Genomic DNA, 19,389 nt, shown 5'->3' with positions numbered 1-19,389 from the left:
ATAACTGCTGTGTTGTCTTTGGTAATACAACCTGCAGCTTTCAACTATTTATACATTCAAGAGGAACTCAAGATAAATGAAATAGCATCACCAGAAAACAAACGCTAATCTACCACAAATCTACCACTCCGAATTTGGTATTTCCGACAAGACCTGCTTTGTCGGAAAATTATTGTTTAAATGCAGGGTAAACAATAAACAGAATTCATGTGAAAGAAAGGAAAGCAGTAGTGTTAGTATTGTAGGTATACTTTGGTATATCCATTATGTACCAAAACGGAAATTAAAGTAACAATAAATCTAAACAGAAATATTTCTCTTTTTCAGATGTTAAGAAGACTAAAAACTTGGCTGCATTATTGCCAGGTGTTACTCGTACTTCTAATAGTTCTTAAAGCTGCTCCCAAGGTCACAGGTCGTCAGCATTATAAATATAATGCTTATCTGGACAGCCAGCGTCGTTTCCATTTGTGGTGGGACGTTGACTATAAACGAAATGTGGTAAACTTCCGCCTTTTGGCGGTCGTGACGTTAGATGAATGGTTCGGAGTTGGTTACTCGGCATATGGAAATTCTTCAAATGCCGATTTCTTCGTTCACTGGGTCGACGAAAACTACGTACAGCACTGTAAGGTCAGTATATTTAGAACTCGAAGTTTTTATTTCATATTATATTGCTTTGATTTTACGGTATAAAAGTAAATATTTTCCGTTGTCATTCAGACTAAATAAATAACCTGCATACAGGTTATTTATTTAAATATATATAAATATATATAAATAAACTGTGTTAAGTAGCTTGCTTACCAACCACATGGTTCCGGGTTCAGTCCCACTGCGTGGCACCTTGGGCAAGTGTCTTCTACTATAGCCTTGGGCCGACCAAAGCCTTGTGAGTGGATTTGGTAGACGGAAACTGAAAGAAGTCCGTCGTATATTTGTATATATGTGTGTGTGTGTGTGTGTGTGTGTGTGTGTGTGTGTGTGTGTGTGTGCGTGCGTGTGTGCGTGTGTGTGTGTGTGTGTGTGTGTGTGGGTGTGGGTGTTTGTCCCCCCCCGTCATCGCTTGACAACCGATGATGGTGTGTTTACGTCCCCGTAACTTAGCGGTTCGGCAAAAAGAGACCGATAGAATAAGTACTAGGCTTCCAAAGAATAAGTCCTGGGGTCGATTTGCTCGACTAAAGGCGGTGCTCCAGCATGGCCGCAGTCAAATGACTGAAACAAGTAAAAAAGTAAAAGAGTATATATAAATAACCTGCTTGTAGGTAAAACATAAATCTCTTTGTTACAGTGTTGGAGTTTTGTAACTATGTTTGGACAATGATAAAATTGCAAGGTTTTGTTGCTCGTATCATTATTGTTGTTATTGTTGTTGTAGTTGTAGTGGTGTATTTTTATAGTTGCTTAACAGCAGGTCAAATATTTTCTGACACAATCTGTTAAGTTATAGTTGCTTAACAGCAGGTCGAATATTTTCTGAAACAATCTGTTATGAAATGAGAATGCATTAATGGCTTTATAGTTTTGAAGTGTTGATATGTTAGGGAAAGCTGGAAAATCAGGTGTTACAATGTGATAATTAATGTACAAGTTTTACATTTCAAAGTATTCACGAGATACCCATTTACAGTAATATCATGCCCCTTAGTCTGCTTATATACAGAGCTAAATTTCTAAATAACTTTAAGAAACATGTGGCTTCATAGTTTGAGTAGTAGTTTGTGTGTGTGTGTGTGTGTGTGTGTGTGTGTGTGTGTGTGTGTGTGTGTGTGTGTGTGTGTGTGATTATTCAGTTTATTTCAAGATTTCTTGCCAATAGAGAAAGAACCGGTATCTAACCTAGATCCAAGATTCCTTCATTGGAATTTCAACATCAACAGGATATGTATGCATGTATGTATGCATGTATGTATGCATGTATGCATGTAAATATGTATGTATGTATGTATGTATGTATGTATGTATGTATGTATGTATGTATGTGCAGATTTGTATGTTTTATGCATGTATTCTCATACATATAGTTACATATCTGGACATGCTCATATATATTTAAATGATAAATTTCTGGAAAGTTTTACTGATTTTTACTGTTCCATTGATGGATTGGATCTGTAATCTCCGAATTAGCTTTCTCCTTTCTGATTTTGAGAGGCCTAAGATTGGTATTTAGGCAGCGTGTTACATATCTCAGGGCCCCAATAATTACAGGTATAAACCTGAACTTGTAATCTAGATAGAGTAACTGCAGATTTCAGCATAGGTGTTCTCTTTTTCACTGATCTATGTTTACATCCGTTAGGCAGCTAATTTCCACAATTGTAAACAGTTTCTCTTTGCTATCCTAAATCATCATACTGAGGTCTTCACTGGTACATTCCACCAGTATTCCTTTTTATTATGAGTGGGTATGACTTCTACCATATTGTGGGTTCTTATTTCTTTGTCCTCGAGATTATCCTTCCTGCGGATTTCATTATAGAGTGTCCTAGCTACAACGTCATGCCTCATCGGTAGATTATACCGTAATGGCATTTTCGGACAACTACTTATGATGTGGGCGATATCTTCAGTGTGAACTCCACAAAGTCTGCATCGGTTGTCACATTTTACGAATTTTCTTGCATCTCTATCCCTTTTATGCATCAGGTACTTGGTTGATATTTCCTCTTCCTGGACTACAAAAAGCATATCCTTCAAAGTGGGAGGTAGTGATCCAGCTATTGGTCTATGATAAACTGCTTTGATGATCGATGTTACTATCATCACGGAGCTTTCTACTAACATATCCATGCATAGTCTTCTGCTCATATAGGCTCATCCTTTCATCTGATGATACGTCGTGGTAGAGTCGTGCGACTTCTTTGGGCATGTATTCTAGGTTATCAGACAAAGAGTGTTGCTGAAGGAGCTGCCTTCCAAGTCTTGTAATGTTATCAGCCTCATGCATGCAAACTTGGTCAAGGAATGCACTTCGACACTTGGTAGTTAAAAGATGTTGCCAAAAAAGATATGATGCAACATTCAAAGGCATTTTGGATCGATGTTAAGCCTCTGCCGCTTTGTTTTCGTTTTAGATAGAGGCGGTCTACGTCACTGCTTATGTGGAAATTATGTGTGCTTGTTAGTATTTTTCGGATTTTCACATCAATGTGTATGTATATATGTATGTATGTATGTATGCATGTATGTATGTAAGTATGTATGTATGTATGCATGCATGTATAAGTACACACACACACACTCTTTTTACATGTTTCGTTCTTAGGAAGCGGCTATTCGAAGGAAACGCTTTGAATGAATAGTTGTGTGTGACTATATGTAGAAATATCAACTTAAAGAAAAAAAATGTAAGCAAAACAGGAAGAAATAAAGAAATGGAAAAGAAAGAAAAGAAAACTGGAAGAGAGTATGAGTTGTTGTGTGAGGAAGAGAGTGAAGGGGCAATGTATGTTAAGGTGAATGACATAGCACGCCTTAATATTGATCTGGCATCAATAGCTGTCTGTTTCATTAATCATGGAAAAGATGTTAGCAGAATTGATTGAAAACTATTCCGAAGCTTTATAAACAGCTATTATTAGGAACTTGTTCCAGTTCATCAGAGATAACATCACACGGAAGCTATTTGAGGGAAAGGTAGGGGCATTCTTTCTCTCTGTTTGGTGGTATGTTATCTGGATCCTTTTCCTCCCTCTATCGAATGTTGTCGCAATCCTTTTCCATAACAACTATTCTAGAGTGAGTGAGAGTATACTGAAGTGACTCGGTGATATCTAAGTTCATTGGTGGAATTAGGTGATGAAATCATCGTCTGGTGAATAAAGAAAACTAATATATTAAAATTAGTCCAGAGCAACTTTGTTACTCTACCATTTTTAAGCATGAGATTACTCGGGTGGTGGTGGTGGTGTGTGTGTGTGTGTGTGTGTGTGTGTGTGTGTGTGTGTGTGTGTTTGTCATCGTCGTCGGTGACGGCAGAGACTGTGGAAGCGGAGGCGACGGTGGAGGCGGAGGCGACAGCAGAGGCGGAGACGACAGCGGAGACGACAGCGGAGGCGGAGACGACGGCAGAGGCGGAGGTGACGGCAGAGGCGGAGGCGACGGCAGAGGCAGAGGCGGAGGCGCAGGCGACGACAGAGGCGGAGGCGCAGGCGACGGCAGAGGTGGAGGCGCAGGCGACGGCAGAGGCGGAGGCGCAGGCGACGGCAGAGGCGGAGGCGCAGGCGATGGCAGAGGTCACGGTGGAGATGGAGGAGACGACGGAGGTGAAGGTGGAGGCGACGGTGGAGGCGGCGGTGACGTCACCTTCATCATCATCATCGTGATACTTATAGCGATGATGCCGGTGCTGATTGTAATAATTGTAATAGCGAGAGTAATACATAATGGCAGATGATACATTGAGGTTTACTCAACTCAGGTTCGCATTTATTGGTGATGTTGAGAATGTGTTATTTGTGGTTGTGCCGCTCCTGACATAATTATGTTAGTAGGATGCAATACACTGTTTAAGAGTTGACTGACTAGTTTTAACGCTATTTAAAGGGAGGGTGTTAAAAGTTAAAAGTGTGTTTCTTTACCGACAACTTTGGTAAGTCATTATTTGTATATCGACTACTTGATTAGGATAGGGCGCAAAACTGTGTCTCTAGGTCATGATAACCTTAGTAAAAGTTTCAAACAGAAACGCTAGTCACAGTCAAATCTAATAATGTTTTGGCTTTGAATATGTACAAATTCTTTAATAATTTTAAGGAGGTAAACTAGAAATTGTGACAAACTGTAATCCAAACCTTATCGAATATTTGACCCTCCAGCAGCTTTTTCGTTGCTCTGCCAAGCTTGTCAGTCAAATCAAATACTGCTTAACTTATGATAAGTGTAGGTATCACCATTTGTTTAATTCGCAGTGTATTTTATCTAGATGTGTATAGAATAAACATTGAATAACAAACTGGCTTATTTCTACAAGCTATTAATACGGAGAAGACATAATGACCAGATATCATAATTAATCCAATATTTTCTTCTCAATATATTGTACATATTTTTTAATCAATAAAGTCGTGATGTGCATATATATTCGCAATTAATTCAGAGCATCAGATGCCGTTGTAGAATCTGTTGAATAGGCAGAGAGAAGAGAAAGACTATGTGAGTTTGTGTTAGTATCGTGTAGCCATTATATATTGCCTTTCCAGGATGTTTGTGTACGTAATAGCTGCACCACGATTCATTGTGGTTATTAAATTGAACTGTATAGGAGATAACTGAACAGAGTTGAAATAGTATTTTACCCAAAGGAAAACTCTTGTCCTTAGAATGGAGCTGTAACTATGATGTGCATGTTACATTGTCAAGGAAGTGCGTTAGAGTTAGTGAGGTATAGAATTTATAGCGTCTTTGGAAGTTTAGATTACATGTTTTAGATTAGAGAGAAGTACAAGCTCGTTTCGTGATTGTGTCTGTATACTTGTATATTATTAAAATACACAAGACTGCCATCATCATATTGTAGGATATTTACAAGGACTCTGTCCGTCGCAGAATTTGCAAGTTGTATACAGATTACATGGTTCTTTTCTTTACCATTGTTGCTTTCCTTATAGCATAGACACACGAAGATGAGTAGGGTCTATAATGTTTTCAAGGTCCCGAGACTCATTAGCGAAAAGGGCTACAAGCAGCTATGACGTGGGTCGCTGCAGTTGAAAGTGGTTATCAGCAAATCATATTTGAGATCAAGTACGAAGGCTTGTATGTCATCAAATACCAGATTGTAGTGTTGAACCGTCGATGGATTAACTCTATCATCCAAAACATTTACAGCCAAACGAAATTGTGCGCAGTATCTTACTAAGAAATATCACTCATAAAGTTACCGTCGACTATAAGAATATAACAGAAAACCTCCCAGGTAATCGCCCAGTGGGATCTGATGTGCTGGGTTTGTTAATATGAAATAACTGCAGGTATTTTTGCACTTGGCATGCAAATGATAGCAATGGTGGTAAGACTGATTGTTTATGAAGGACAGTTTTGAAGAGTATTGTAGAGTGTAGGCACTGTGGAGTTGACTGCATTTTGGACAGCAAATGTGGAAGCTTTCTTCGCCGAAAATAACATCAACAACAGTTATAACAGCAACAACAACAATATAAGGAGCAGTAAAAACAACAGCATGTCAAACAAAGAACCTCAAATAGTTATTAGCAGCATCTCAATAAGAAGTAATACCTGCAGCGATAGCTATGATACTAACAATAGCAGCAGTAACAGTGAAAACACGGCAAAAATATTTCTTCTGCCTAGACAATGAATATGAATATTTAAAAGAGGTAGAAAATGCATTAACATATCAAACAGGTATTTGCGTTCAGTATACCATATCACATTTCAGACCTAACAAAAAAGAGAACAATTCTGTATAGATGCATATCGACAAAAAGACATAAATTAGAACGTATTCCTGCGGACCAAGCTGAGCTCTGTTTAAGAATTATATATCAAGGCACCGATTTTGTGGATACACCCTTAATTGAGGATACATCCGAGTCATTAGAACGTCCCACAAAACTTGAGATCTCGCTCAGATACTTGGAGCAGAGAGTGAACCGAATAAAAATCTCAAGCATACCATCAGAACCAAATTTCTGGTGGATGGTGAAAAGTACGATTTTGGAAGGCCTTAGCACGCTTCTTAAAAATAAAGAGATTCCGAGAATTAGATTGCGAAGGGGTATTTTGATTCAGATGAAACCTAAAGAAAATCCCAGGAGGACAGCGACTGAGGTTGATAGAAGCCCTCGATGCTACAACCGTGGAAACGCTAATACCTTTTAGGCTTTAGGCTCCTCAACAACAATAGAAAATTACAGGTCGGGTAACCACACTTCTTCAGGCTTTTTGAGGCTTTCCTTGGATCGTCTCGCTCTTTAGATTTAGGGGGCGATTGAAACGCCATCTCATTTTAGATTCACGTTTGGACTGTGTGGCACTAACTAATAAAAGAAGCAGATGCAAAACCTCACACACATACTTAGACATTTCCAGCGTGTGTGTGTGTGTGTGTGTGTGTGTGTGTGTGTGTGTGTGTGTGTATGCGTGCATGTGTGTACGCGCGCGCGCGTGTGGAGGAGTAATCATTGTTTTTTTCCTTTGTTTAATGTGGCGTTAGCTTAGACTTTTCCTCTACAAACTGGAATATCAATGATATAGAGGCAGTGTCGTAAATGTAAAGATATACAGTTGTCTATATGCATGATGAATTAGAGATATCTTTTAATAGACATATGTTTAAATTTATTTCTTATATATAGGATGCATGGACGGACAGCAAAGGTATACTCCACATTGACAATCAGCAAGATTACAAGATATTATCTGGTCAGTTAAACAAGCATGCATTGGTCATTGAATATCAGAGACCTTTCGACACATGCGACAATTACGATTTTCCTTTTGACGTAAGTATGTCTTTCTGCCTTGTTTTTCTTTCTCTCTGTCTTTCAAACTACATATCATATATGCACGTATGTGTGTTTGTGTTTGCCCACACGCGTGCTTGAGTGTAAGTGTCTATGAAAAGTTTGCATGAATTAATGTACATACATCTAATCGTGTTCTTATGCATACAATTAAGAAACATGTATGCATGTGTAAGTGTTTATATGCGTATACAAGCGTTTGTTTGTGTGTCCGTGTGTAAATATATAGTAAACATGGACACTTTGGATGAATTCGTTTTGGAGTTGAGTTCATTTGCAATATATAAATTAATATATATAATCCCTTTTTGGATTATTGTGAACTGTTATCTCATCAGCTTGGACTTCTTAATTTATATGTATGTATTTATGCAATTACTTCTTCGACTTTGATTTGGGCACGGAATTACACTATCATACATATATATATATATATATATATATATATATATATATATATATATATATATATATATATATATATACATATATATATATATATATATATATATATATATATATATATATATATATATATATATATATATATATATATATATATATATATATATATATATATATATATATATATATATATATATGTGTGTGTGTTTTTATATGTTATGTGTTCGCATGCTTATAATGACTTATATATACTCTCTGTGTTTAGATATGTGTCGGCTTTGATGAGGAGTATTATTGAGTTTGGAACTTGTCTCTTTCAAATTGATACTTTAATCGCTCAATAAATTGAGCCCTACAGTGTTGTTTCTGGAAAAGAGTTCACCTCTATAAGTTTTCATTACCTATATATATATATATATATATATATATATATATATATATATATATATATATATGTATATATATATGTATATATATATATATATATATATATATATATATATATATATATATATATATATATATATATCACCATGATTAGCTTGACCGACCAAACTGCCGGGCGGCGTTTCGACACCGCTGGTCACACCATGCCGTCCATTCCTCTCTGGATCGTGCTTTCCTCATCCACGTAGCTCCAAACGTTTGTCGTATTTCGTCGATACACCGTTTTGGAGGTCTTCCGAGTGGCCTCTTCTGCTCGTGCGGATACCACTCAATAGCTGCGTGAGTTCAGCGATTGTCTGTGAACGAGCGACGTTCCCATCCCAATTGAACTTTTGCGTTATGTATACACATGCTTTTCCTCCCCCTCTCTATCTCTCTCTCACTCACACACGCATATATTATATATATATATATATATATATATATATATATATATATATATATATATATATATATATATATATAATTTTTGTCAAGAAAAATATTATCACTAACACTAATTAATTTCCTTTTCATAGTGGATGAAATTTTCTAATAATTAAATGATCTTTTAAAAACTCTGCATTAAGTTGCCAAACACAAGTTAGGAAAAGCAATTTCATCTATGTTTTATACCTATTATATATATATGTTTTATACTTATTTTATAATATTTCTATTTTAGAACGGAACCCTTCACGTAGTGTTCTTCATCGGTGATAACACGTTTCATTATCCGGAAGGGGTGAATGTGACTTCCTTATCTCCAGGACTTCAGCGTGTGCTTCTTTTGGAAGCCGATGTTCCGATCCTTAGACATCCTAAGGACACCTGGACTTTTTCGGTTCTAGCTCCCGGCGTACGTATTCTTTGAAATTCCTTTTCTCTTCGTCTGTACTTGCTTCTATTTTTCACATATTCTTGGAATATCATTGCCTCAAAGCCACTGTCAAAAACGACTACACAATATAGAAGTATATTCTTTTTAAAATGTATCTGTGTAAGTGTGTGTGAGTTTGTGATGGTGTCTGTTAACGAAACTGTATACACACACACACACACACACACACACACACACACACACACACACACACACACACACGCACACACACACATATATATATATTGTCAGTGAACAGGTCGCGGTCTCAAAGCGACGAAAATATTTGGGCAAATTAAATTTAAATGTTGAAGTAAATCTAACGCTTAGATCTCAGATCAGATCACTTGCTATGCAAGTACATCTCCGTAATATATATATATATATATATATATATATATATATATATATATATATATATATATATATATATAACAAATAAACGAATAAACAAGTAAAAGAACAAAAGAAGAACTTGCAGGTGGTGGACACCCTTGTTGCTTCAGTAAATGTTTGTTCATCAAGACACAACTAGACATAGTCGTCAACATAAGACAGCTCGTATGTAGGATCAAAACTGAAGACGTCCAGTAGCGTTCTCTACCTGTTCCGTACCTCTTTACCTATCACTACTAACTTATGAAGAAAATTTGACAGTGTTGGTATTGGCGCTGATGTTCCAGTTTGTTGTAAAACTTGCAGGATTAATACTACAGCGGACAAGGTTTATGCAGACCCAGTCCCACTTTCTCGTTCTTCAAACTTGCTTTCGTCTACTGCAACATGTGCCATGAGCCCTTAGTTTCCGACATATCTTCCCTTTCACAAGCTGAAGGGCTTTAACACTCCCGAGCCCGTTGAGTGTCAACGAGTAACCTTCTTCCAGAAGCAATTCCGGGACATACCAATCAACCCCTAATTGGTATGCCAAAAGTTGCTACTATTCCTGGGCAGATTGTTGTTCTACATTCCTCAAAAACCTGTCTCTTCCGAACCAGGACCCCATTAAGAGATGCAGCTTAAAATCTCACTTAGGACATTACACTATATATGCATGTATGTCTTCTATTTTTTAATTATTATAAATCTTCCACTGAGGGAGCCGGTTTCCAACAAAGATACAAGGTTCCATCTTTGGGATGTAGTTAACATAGACAAATTCACATTTGGAACTTGAGAAAAGTCCTGCATATTTTTACTGTTCCACTCACAGAAGGCTTTCATAAGTGGCTGCAGCGCTAGAAGTGAGTTGAAGTCAGAGGATCCTACTTTGAAAGTGTTTAGAGATTTTTACCTCTTTAAATTTAATAAATGTATCTCCTGAAAATTCTCAAAACCTCTGGAAAGCACTTTGTATTTATATACCTCTATAATGTTTTAAATTAAGTGTATATTTCAACGGCAATCTTTGATAGGTCGATTTTTTTTTTATTTGCCAGGTTACAATACCAGCAAAAGAAACGACATACTGGTGGTACACAACAAAACTTCCAGCTCTTCCCGAGCGACAGCATATAATTCAGGTATTGCTTTCTCTTTAAAGTTGCTTTCTCTTTAAATGCCACCTTCTTAAACTTCTGATCAGCATTCCATAAAATATTTCTAATTCATATATAAAAGTGCCTATGAAATAATTTATTGATTCTGGCGTATTAAGTGATTATTGCACAGTGTACGACAAACATCGTTTGATAGTTTCTTTTCCCTTGTAGGCCAGCTTAACAAGAATTTCTTATGTCACTGAAATGTGTGCAAGCGTCAAATGTCGCCTTTAGTTCTTTTCCATAAGTTAGAGACTTCGTAAAATTGTGCGCCTAGTTTTGATCTTATAAATTCCTTTTCCCAGGTGATTGAAATTAAACCTATTTTTTACAGATATTTGAAGAAATATGGCAAATAAAGTTTCTTGTAGTTACAGAAAATAACTTCGCATAAGGCTAAGTTAGAGCAACTCAGGTGTTAGATTAATTGGAATTTGGGGAGCATATTTGAATGAAACAATGGTTCCTTGAGAATAAATGATATAATTCTACTCAGAAATTTATGATACGATATGATAATATTTTCATATCTTCAAAATCAACCGCTTTCAAAAGATTTTTTCATTCTCAATAACATGATAGTGTTCCATTTCACTTTCCATTGTCAAAAAGTTTTAAGAGTGAACTGTATTGACACCTGTCATCAATTGCTCTCTCTCTCTCTCTCCCTCTCCTTCTCTATGTTTCTTTCTTTCTCTTTCTCTCTGAGCTTCAAACGACCTTAATTTATCCATATTACTTTTCTCTGATTCTGTCATGGTTCATAGGTCTATAAAGCTCAACACATTGATATAGCTTATATTTTTGACAGATAGTATATTTCCCAGGAGGAAACATTAACATGATTTCTCTCTAACTTCATAGGAATGTTTAAAACAGCTGCTAGCATTTATTGGTGAGTAAAGTAAACGTTACAGCACTAAAGATTTTTTAAAGAGAATTTATTAGCAACACAAGGGAAATGAAAAGTTTTCCAAACGATAATAGAGACCTAGTCTTTAACCAAACTTACGTTGTACTAGTTATCTACTGATCTATGGTGCTTTCATATGATCATTTTATACACGCACACACACACACACACACACACACGCATAAATATACACGCACGTATGTAACCATACATATATATTTCTTATTTATTTCTTTATTGCCCACAAGGAGCTAAACAGAGAGGGGACAAACAAGGACAAACAAACGGATTAAGTCGATTACATCGACCCCAGTGCGTAACTGGTACTTAATTTATCGACCCCGAAAGGATGAAAGGAAAAGTCGACCACGGCGGAATTTGAACTCAGAACGTAACGGCAGACGAAATACAGCTAAGCTTTTCGCCCAGCGTGCTAACGTTTCTGCCAGCTCGCCGCCATACATATATATTTCTACGTAGCTATGTGCATGTGTACGCATATATATATATATATATATATATATATATATATATATATATATATATATATATATATATATATATATATATATATATATATATATATATATATATATATATATATATATATATATATATATATATATATATATATATATATATATATATATATATATATATATATATATATATATATATATATATATATATATATATATTGTCTTATATTATATTATACTATATTGCATTATAAATAATATATATAAACATATACACATTATATTATGTTATATTATATATTCTCATAGTATAAATATTATATATTTTACATATATACAACATATATATGAGTGTTCAAACCTATAGATGCGACTCTTTTATATATTTTCAGTTTGAAAGCGCCATAACAAAAGGTAATGAGAATTTCGTTCATCACATCGAAGTGTTCCTCTGTGAGTGGAAACACGGAATGAAAATACCCTACTTTAACGGACCAAGTTTGGTAGGGGAGAAACCTAAGGAACTTAGTGTTTGTCGACATGTCATAGGAGCATGGGCTATGGGTGCCTCTGTAAGTAGCTTTTCATATCTATTGCAGCTCAGTTTCCTTTTATTTACAGGCACAAGCAGACCTGAGAAATTAATAAATAGTAATAAAATATTTGGTATGTTTTGTTTTGAGCCCTAAGACTAATCAGATCGCTTATTCGGTTTTCATGGTGTATATGACTAAAATCAGACCATTCACCTAGGACTGTTTCGGGGTTGCTCTTTAACAGCTGAATGGCCTGGAGTAACGTGAAATGAACACACTGTACCACTTGGTTCCAGAATGAAAACCACAATCATACGATAATAAGTGTCTCACCCTAGTCATGTACCTTCGCGTGATAATATTGGTTTCAAATTTTGGCACAAGGCCAGCAATTTCGGGGAATAGGTAAGTCACCTCCAGTGTTCAACTGGTACTTAATTTACCGACCCCGAACAGATGAAAGACCAAGTCGACCTCGGCGGAATTTGAACTCAGAACGTAGCGACGGGCGAAATACCGTTAAGCATTTTGTCCGATGTACTAACGATTCTGTCAGCTCGCCGCCTACATCGCCTGATAATATTTATTTCTTTATTGCCCACAGAGGGCTAAACATAGAGGGGACAAACAAGGACAGAAAAAGGGATTAAGTCGATTACATCGATCCTAGTGTGTAACTGGTACTTTGGGTCTCAATGAAGTAATTCAACCAGTTTCAGTGCACGATTTACGCATAATATGATACGTGGTAGTTAGAATGTAAATCTATATATTTGGATCTATATGTGTTCATTCTGTCACTGCTATTGCTGTTGATTTTGTTATTGTTGCTGTTGTAATCATCGTCGTCATTGTTGTTGTTTTTGTCGTTGCTGTCATCGTCGTCGTTGTTGTCATTGTTGTTGTTTAGTCCTTTCTTTCTCTGATCAAATGAACCAATCATAAAAAATGTTCTAGATGTACCTGACATTTTTGTATAACTATATTCGTATGAAAGGTCAATATCTTTTCAGTATTTTGTGCGAATCTACGGAATTGATAATGGAGGTTATAGCAGTATATCTGATTTGCAAACTAAAATAGCAACAACATTGTTGTCGATGTTGCTATTATAGTTTGTGAAATAGCATGCCTTATAAGAAGTTGTAGTTGCTTGACTGTGTCTCTGTGAGTATTTTAGAAAATACTTCTTCAGATGTTCCTGAGTTTGTTTCGTACAGATTTTTTTATTTTCAGATTTCTGTTTCGTAGAGTGCTGTAACGCGTCACTCTTTGATCCTTGCTGTGTACCAAATTTTCATCGTTCAACTGGCTTCAATCTGCGACCATTTTTTTCCGACATATATATTCAGAAATAATATGGTCATTATATTCATAGATGCTTTTACTTTTAAGACGTAGGGTGAACTCTGTAAGATATTTGACTGCTATTTTCAACATGTCCAGTTAATGTGAAGAGGCTTCTTAATGTAACCAGGTTATATGCGTTACAAAGTTCAAGCTAGCAAGCTCGATATAGTACATCAAGATATTTTAATTAACAGAAACTTTACTTGTTCTGAGAGGTGCAGGCCCGGTTGTGTAGATGCTGGTACCTTGAGCAAGTATCTTCTACTTTAGCCCTGACCGCCCAAAGCCTTGTGAGTAGATTTTGTAGACGGAAACATTGATATGTATATATCCATGTCTTTGTGTCTTTGCGTTTGTATTATGCTTGTACTCCCAACATTCGCTAGAAAACCAGTGATGGTTTATTTACGGCCCCGTAATTTAGCTGTTCTTGGCCCCGGTATTTAGCTGTTCTTGGCTTCTTAACTTAGCTGTCGATTTGTTCCACTATGTCCTTTAATGAGATATCCCAGCATGCCTGCAGACCAATGACAGGAACAAATGAAAAATGTAAAAGGTAAAGCTATAAGAGAACAATCATTATCTAAGGACTACGTCTGATCAGAAACGGCAGGGAAAGACAACTTTGAAAATTTAACTTATCAAAACCAACTACTATATACAATAATGATGAGAGAGTCTGATCTTTGACAGTTTGATCTAATCCGGACATATTTCCATCAATAATCGTTCTCAATTCTGAAAATGTAATTATATTTGAGTAAGAGTTCTTGTCTTGTTACATCAATTGTTGGCACTCTGTCGCTTACGACGACGAGGGTTCCAGTTAATCCGATCAACGGAACAGCCTGCTCGTGAAATTAACGTGCAAGTGGCTGAGCACTCCACAGACACGTGTACCCTTAACGTAGTTCTCGGGGATATTCAGCATGACACAGTGTGACAAGGCTGACCCTTTGAACTACAGGCACAACAGAAATAGGAAGAAAAAGTGAGAGAAAGTTGTGGTGGAAGAGTACAGCAGGGTTCACCACCATCCCCTGCCGGAGCCTCATGAAGCTTTTTTAGGTGTCTTCGCTCAATAAACACTCACAACGCCTGGTCTGGGAATCGAAGCTGAGATCCTATGACCGCGAGTCCGCTGTCCTAACTAGTGGGCTATTGCGCCTCCACTACATCAATTATGCCGGCAGCTAATTCACTCATAAGTTTTCATGCAACAGGAGTCCTTGGCTGTTTTCCCCAGACATTCTTTTATAATAACTGCTTCATGAGTGTGAGTATATTTGTGGGTATGTGTCCAAATGCACGTATGTTCTATATGTAGGGTGTATGCGTGCATGCATATGTATGTTGCTATGTGTATGTGCGTTGGTAGTGATTTTGTGTAGTTGTATGTGTATAGATTCTGTACAAATATCCGAGCGTATGTGTTCTTTTGAATATATATATATAGCATATTTTGTGAATCTACGCAAATTCTCTAAAATATATGTGTAGATGTATATGTATGTCTCCATGTGGTTGAAAACAACTGACGTATTCTTACATACCTTTGCTCTGAAATACTACTAATCCTACCTCTATAATTTTCATATAAACCGTTTTCATTTAAAATTGCAGGCCTTACATTTACCAGCAGAGGCAGGCTGTGCAATTGGAGGCAACATCTCCCGCAACATATTACTGGAAGTCCATTATAATAATCCAGAAATAAAACACGGTACGTTTCTACAAATCAGTGCACACACAAATACACACAGACACATTTACTTGGTTCCTCAAGATGATCTTTTTGTTGTTTGTTTCGGTAACGTCTCTAAATTCTACCGATTTCCAAGTCTGGTCTCGTCATACTTTTTTATATGTATCCCACTACAAACTTTTTCAAATATGTGTGTTATGTTTTTTCTATATATTGAAAGCTGGGGTGAACTACCGCTATGTCTAGCTGACGAGTATCCATCACTGACGATGACCAAAATGACGTCGAAATCACGTGATCTGGTGGTCTCCTAGCTAGAATAGTAGGGACTTCTCTTCCAGTTTGCAATATATATCGAGTGCGAAGTGCGCTGAATAACCACCTGAAGGAGCTGTTCTCCTGAAGTTAAAATAGCAGTATTGTCTGTTCTTATAGAACGCCCACGTTTAGATGGCGATAAACATTACTTTTCAGTATAAATACTGCTTTCGTCTTTAACAGAGATTTTCTTAACGAGCTAGGTTGCTCATTCTATATATTGTATTAGCGAAAACATCGTATCGCATAGTGAAGTAATTCATGGATGACATTTTGGGGCACCTGCTAATCACATTCATGATGTCTTGCACAGAAATATGAACTATAAGATTCAAAACGATCGATGACCTGCATATTTATTCTTAATATGTTCCAACAGATTCAAACGTGTATATGCTGATAGCTGTTTCTCAGCAGATTCCAACGTGTATATGCTAATAGGTGTTCGCCACAGGGCAGGACATCACCATTTCCTTTATGATGAACATATATTCATAACATACTCGATTCTTCAGCATAACGGATTCTAGAACTCCGGTATTTCGTCATATTGTTCCAGAATACCTTGTACTAGTGAATTGAGTCTCTTGTGAAGATGTACGTCGTAAATAAGTTGTTCTCCTGTGACAAACACAACAACGATTAACATATTCTCTTTCGAATCTGGTGGTACGAAATAAGAATAAGTATGCAAGTTATCGTAAAATGAATGAGCCATCACAAATCTGTTTCCATGAAATCTTTCTTGGTTTGTGCTTGCTTTCTAGATATTATTGTAAGACAAGCGTGTTGATAACACAGATTTGTCATTGTGTTGTTTTTATTTTCAAGTCTACCAGGCTGGATAGTCATTTCATTTTCTCGGTAAATCATCAGCCATCATCAGCTAAGTGTCCTGCTTGTGTCCGCGAGTCGGTTTGCCAAGACTCTCCCGTTCCATTTGTGATGTTGTGCAGTATGCATTAAATCAACCAGGCTCTTGATTCCAGTCTATTCTTTAATGTCGTCAGTCTACAAGTGTATTTGATGGCCTCTTGCTCTCTTCATCAAACTTCGTGTCAGGATGATTTTGGGCAATGACTCATGACGCATTATATGTCCAAAATATGAGCTTTGTGGATTGATTCTCGGCAATAGGTGCCTGGAATTTCAGCTTTTCTGCAGCGTTTGTTACCCTAATAAAGGATTACTAGCAACTAAGATATTTCTTTTGCTACATTCCCTTTCTCCTAGGCGTTATTACGTAATACACATAGGATTAAATTATTGTTCCTATTCAAAGGTACTAAAGACATCTAAAGAATATGGTTCTGTGTAACCCAAACACTAAGAAAGTATGATTTAGGAGCCATGGAAATTGTCTCGTATTTAATTATCATTATATTAATGTCGTTAATTACAGGAGTTAAAGACACTTCAGGAATAAGGTTCTATGTTACTCCAACACGAAGGAAGTACGATTCTGGAGTCATGGAAATTGGACTGGAATATACAAACAAGATGGCGATCCCTCCACATCAAAACAGCTTCATTCTAGCGGGAGACTGTATTTCAGAGTGCACGGAACTTGTAAGTATACCATGCCTGATTAATTCTCTACCTAACTGATTCGTTCTTAGATCTCTATTACTTCAACTTAGAAATAGAGCTCTCAAAGAAAAATAAGGCATTCAATTTCTAATGGATGAAGTCTTCACCGATTCCTATGAAAGATAATAATGACAACTTTGAAAACAGCATTACTGAAATAATGACTGGCTTGTATATATATATGTGTGTGTGTGTGTGTGTGTGTGTGTGTGTGTGTGTGTGTGTGTGTGTTTATGGGATAAATGTGGACGTTACGTTAGACTTTTCCCACAGAATTGCATCAGATCCATTCAAAGATCTATGCATGACATTTTTAATATTAATTTGATTCTCGGCAATTTCGTCCGCATATGCAGACACGCTCGTCCCGCAACCCAGCTCCCGTGGGATACCCCTCAGTGTCGCCAGCTTCCGCAGTAGTGGTTCGAGCGTCAATACATACAGAAGCGCCGACAGGGGACATTCCTGACGGACCGAACGCGTGATGTCGAACGGTTTTGACAGGTGACCGTTTACCCGAATTACCGATCGGATGCCGCTATACAAGGCAGCGATCCAACCGCGGAAGAAGGGACCAAAGCCAGCTGCCCTGAGGACGGCCGCCAGGTATCGATGGTCGACCCTATCGAAGGCTTTAGATTGATCTAAATTGATCTAATTGATCACCCATCCAGGATCCTTAACTACCCTGTCCATGATGTAGCGCATGAGGTGGAGGTTGTCATGGATGCTTCTGCCCGGCACGGCGCATGTTTGCGCCTTGTCGACCAGTTTATCGATGACAAGCGCCAACCTCTCGGCTATTACTTTGGCCAAAATTTTCAAATCTGCGTTGAGCAGAGTGATGGGCCTGAAATTATCTATAAAATTCCTCTTGTTTGGGTCTTTCTTCAGCAATATCACTGCACCTCGGCTCACGAAACTGGGGATTCTCCCGTTTTGTTGCCAGTTGCAGTAGACTGATGCCAAGAGGTCGCCAAATAAGTCTGGCATTTGACAATACAGCTCGTAGGGTAGACCATCCAATCCAGGCGACTTATCCCTCGCGCAGCCCGCCATAGCATCCCTTACTTCAGCAGCTGTGATGGGACCCTCACAACACTCTACCTCTCCCGCCGAGAGCCGCGGCAGGCCGGTCAGGTAGGCACTGAAGTCCATCCTGCGTTCCATCCCACCGCTCGCACCGAACAGTCGAGCAAAGTGCTGTTGAAAGGCCCCCACATCCTTTCGGGTTCGAGCAAACTGCATCCCTGTTCATCGATTAGAGACCGAATGGCTCTGTTACCGCGTTGCGCTTCCGCCACCCGGGCTTCTCGCGCAGCTTCGATCCCTTCGTTCCTTAAAGCACGCATTTTAGCTCTGACGACGCAACCTTCGTGTTTGGCGTTGAGGTGTTGGTCAAGGGCCATCCTCGCAGCCAAAACGTTGGTTGCGCTGCCAGTTGTAAGTGCCTCTTCTAGTTTCTTAACTAAGTCTCCCTCTACTCTATTTTGATCTATCTCTAGTTCTTTACTAAACCTAATAGATTCCGATTTAATTGCCATTTTCAGGGCAAACCACCAGCGGTTGTTAACGATGGCTCCTGTTAACGCCCTCTTAATTAATTCGCTAATCCGGTTCCTGTAAACCTGCCGCACTAAGAGCGAAGCGTTCAGTTTCCAGTAACCGGGACCCTGCCTATGTGTCTTATCTAAGTCGAGCGTACACGTCACAAACTTGTGATCTGTGTAGCTGACTATTTTAAATTGTGGAC

The 19,389-nt window shown here is 37.7% G+C and overlaps 1 protein-coding gene across 1 annotated transcript in view; it reads left to right on the top strand.

Annotated features, from left to right (window-relative positions):
* LOC106875923 (dopamine beta-hydroxylase) overlaps positions 1-19,389 on the top strand; it is a 64,908-nt gene that overhangs the window by 27,931 nt on the left and 17,588 nt on the right. Inside the window, exons 2-8 of the mRNA XM_089359850.1 lie at positions 328-633; positions 7,326-7,472; positions 9,010-9,183; positions 10,644-10,727; positions 12,530-12,709; positions 15,647-15,746; positions 17,449-17,615. Coding sequence (XP_089215976.1) covers positions 328-633; positions 7,326-7,472; positions 9,010-9,183; positions 10,644-10,727; positions 12,530-12,709; positions 15,647-15,746; positions 17,449-17,615 — 1,158 coding nt within the window. The remainder of the gene's footprint in view (positions 1-327; positions 634-7,325; positions 7,473-9,009; positions 9,184-10,643; positions 10,728-12,529; positions 12,710-15,646; positions 15,747-17,448; positions 17,616-19,389) is intronic.

This window comes from Octopus bimaculoides, chromosome 1 (assembly GCF_046866305.1).
Source record: "Octopus bimaculoides isolate indiv1 chromosome 1, ASM4686630v1, whole genome shotgun sequence".
NCBI lineage: Eukaryota > Metazoa > Mollusca > Cephalopoda > Octopoda > Octopodidae > Octopus > Octopus bimaculoides.
The sequence above is the reverse complement of the archived record's forward strand: the minus strand, read 5'-3'. Positions and strand labels throughout refer to the sequence as shown.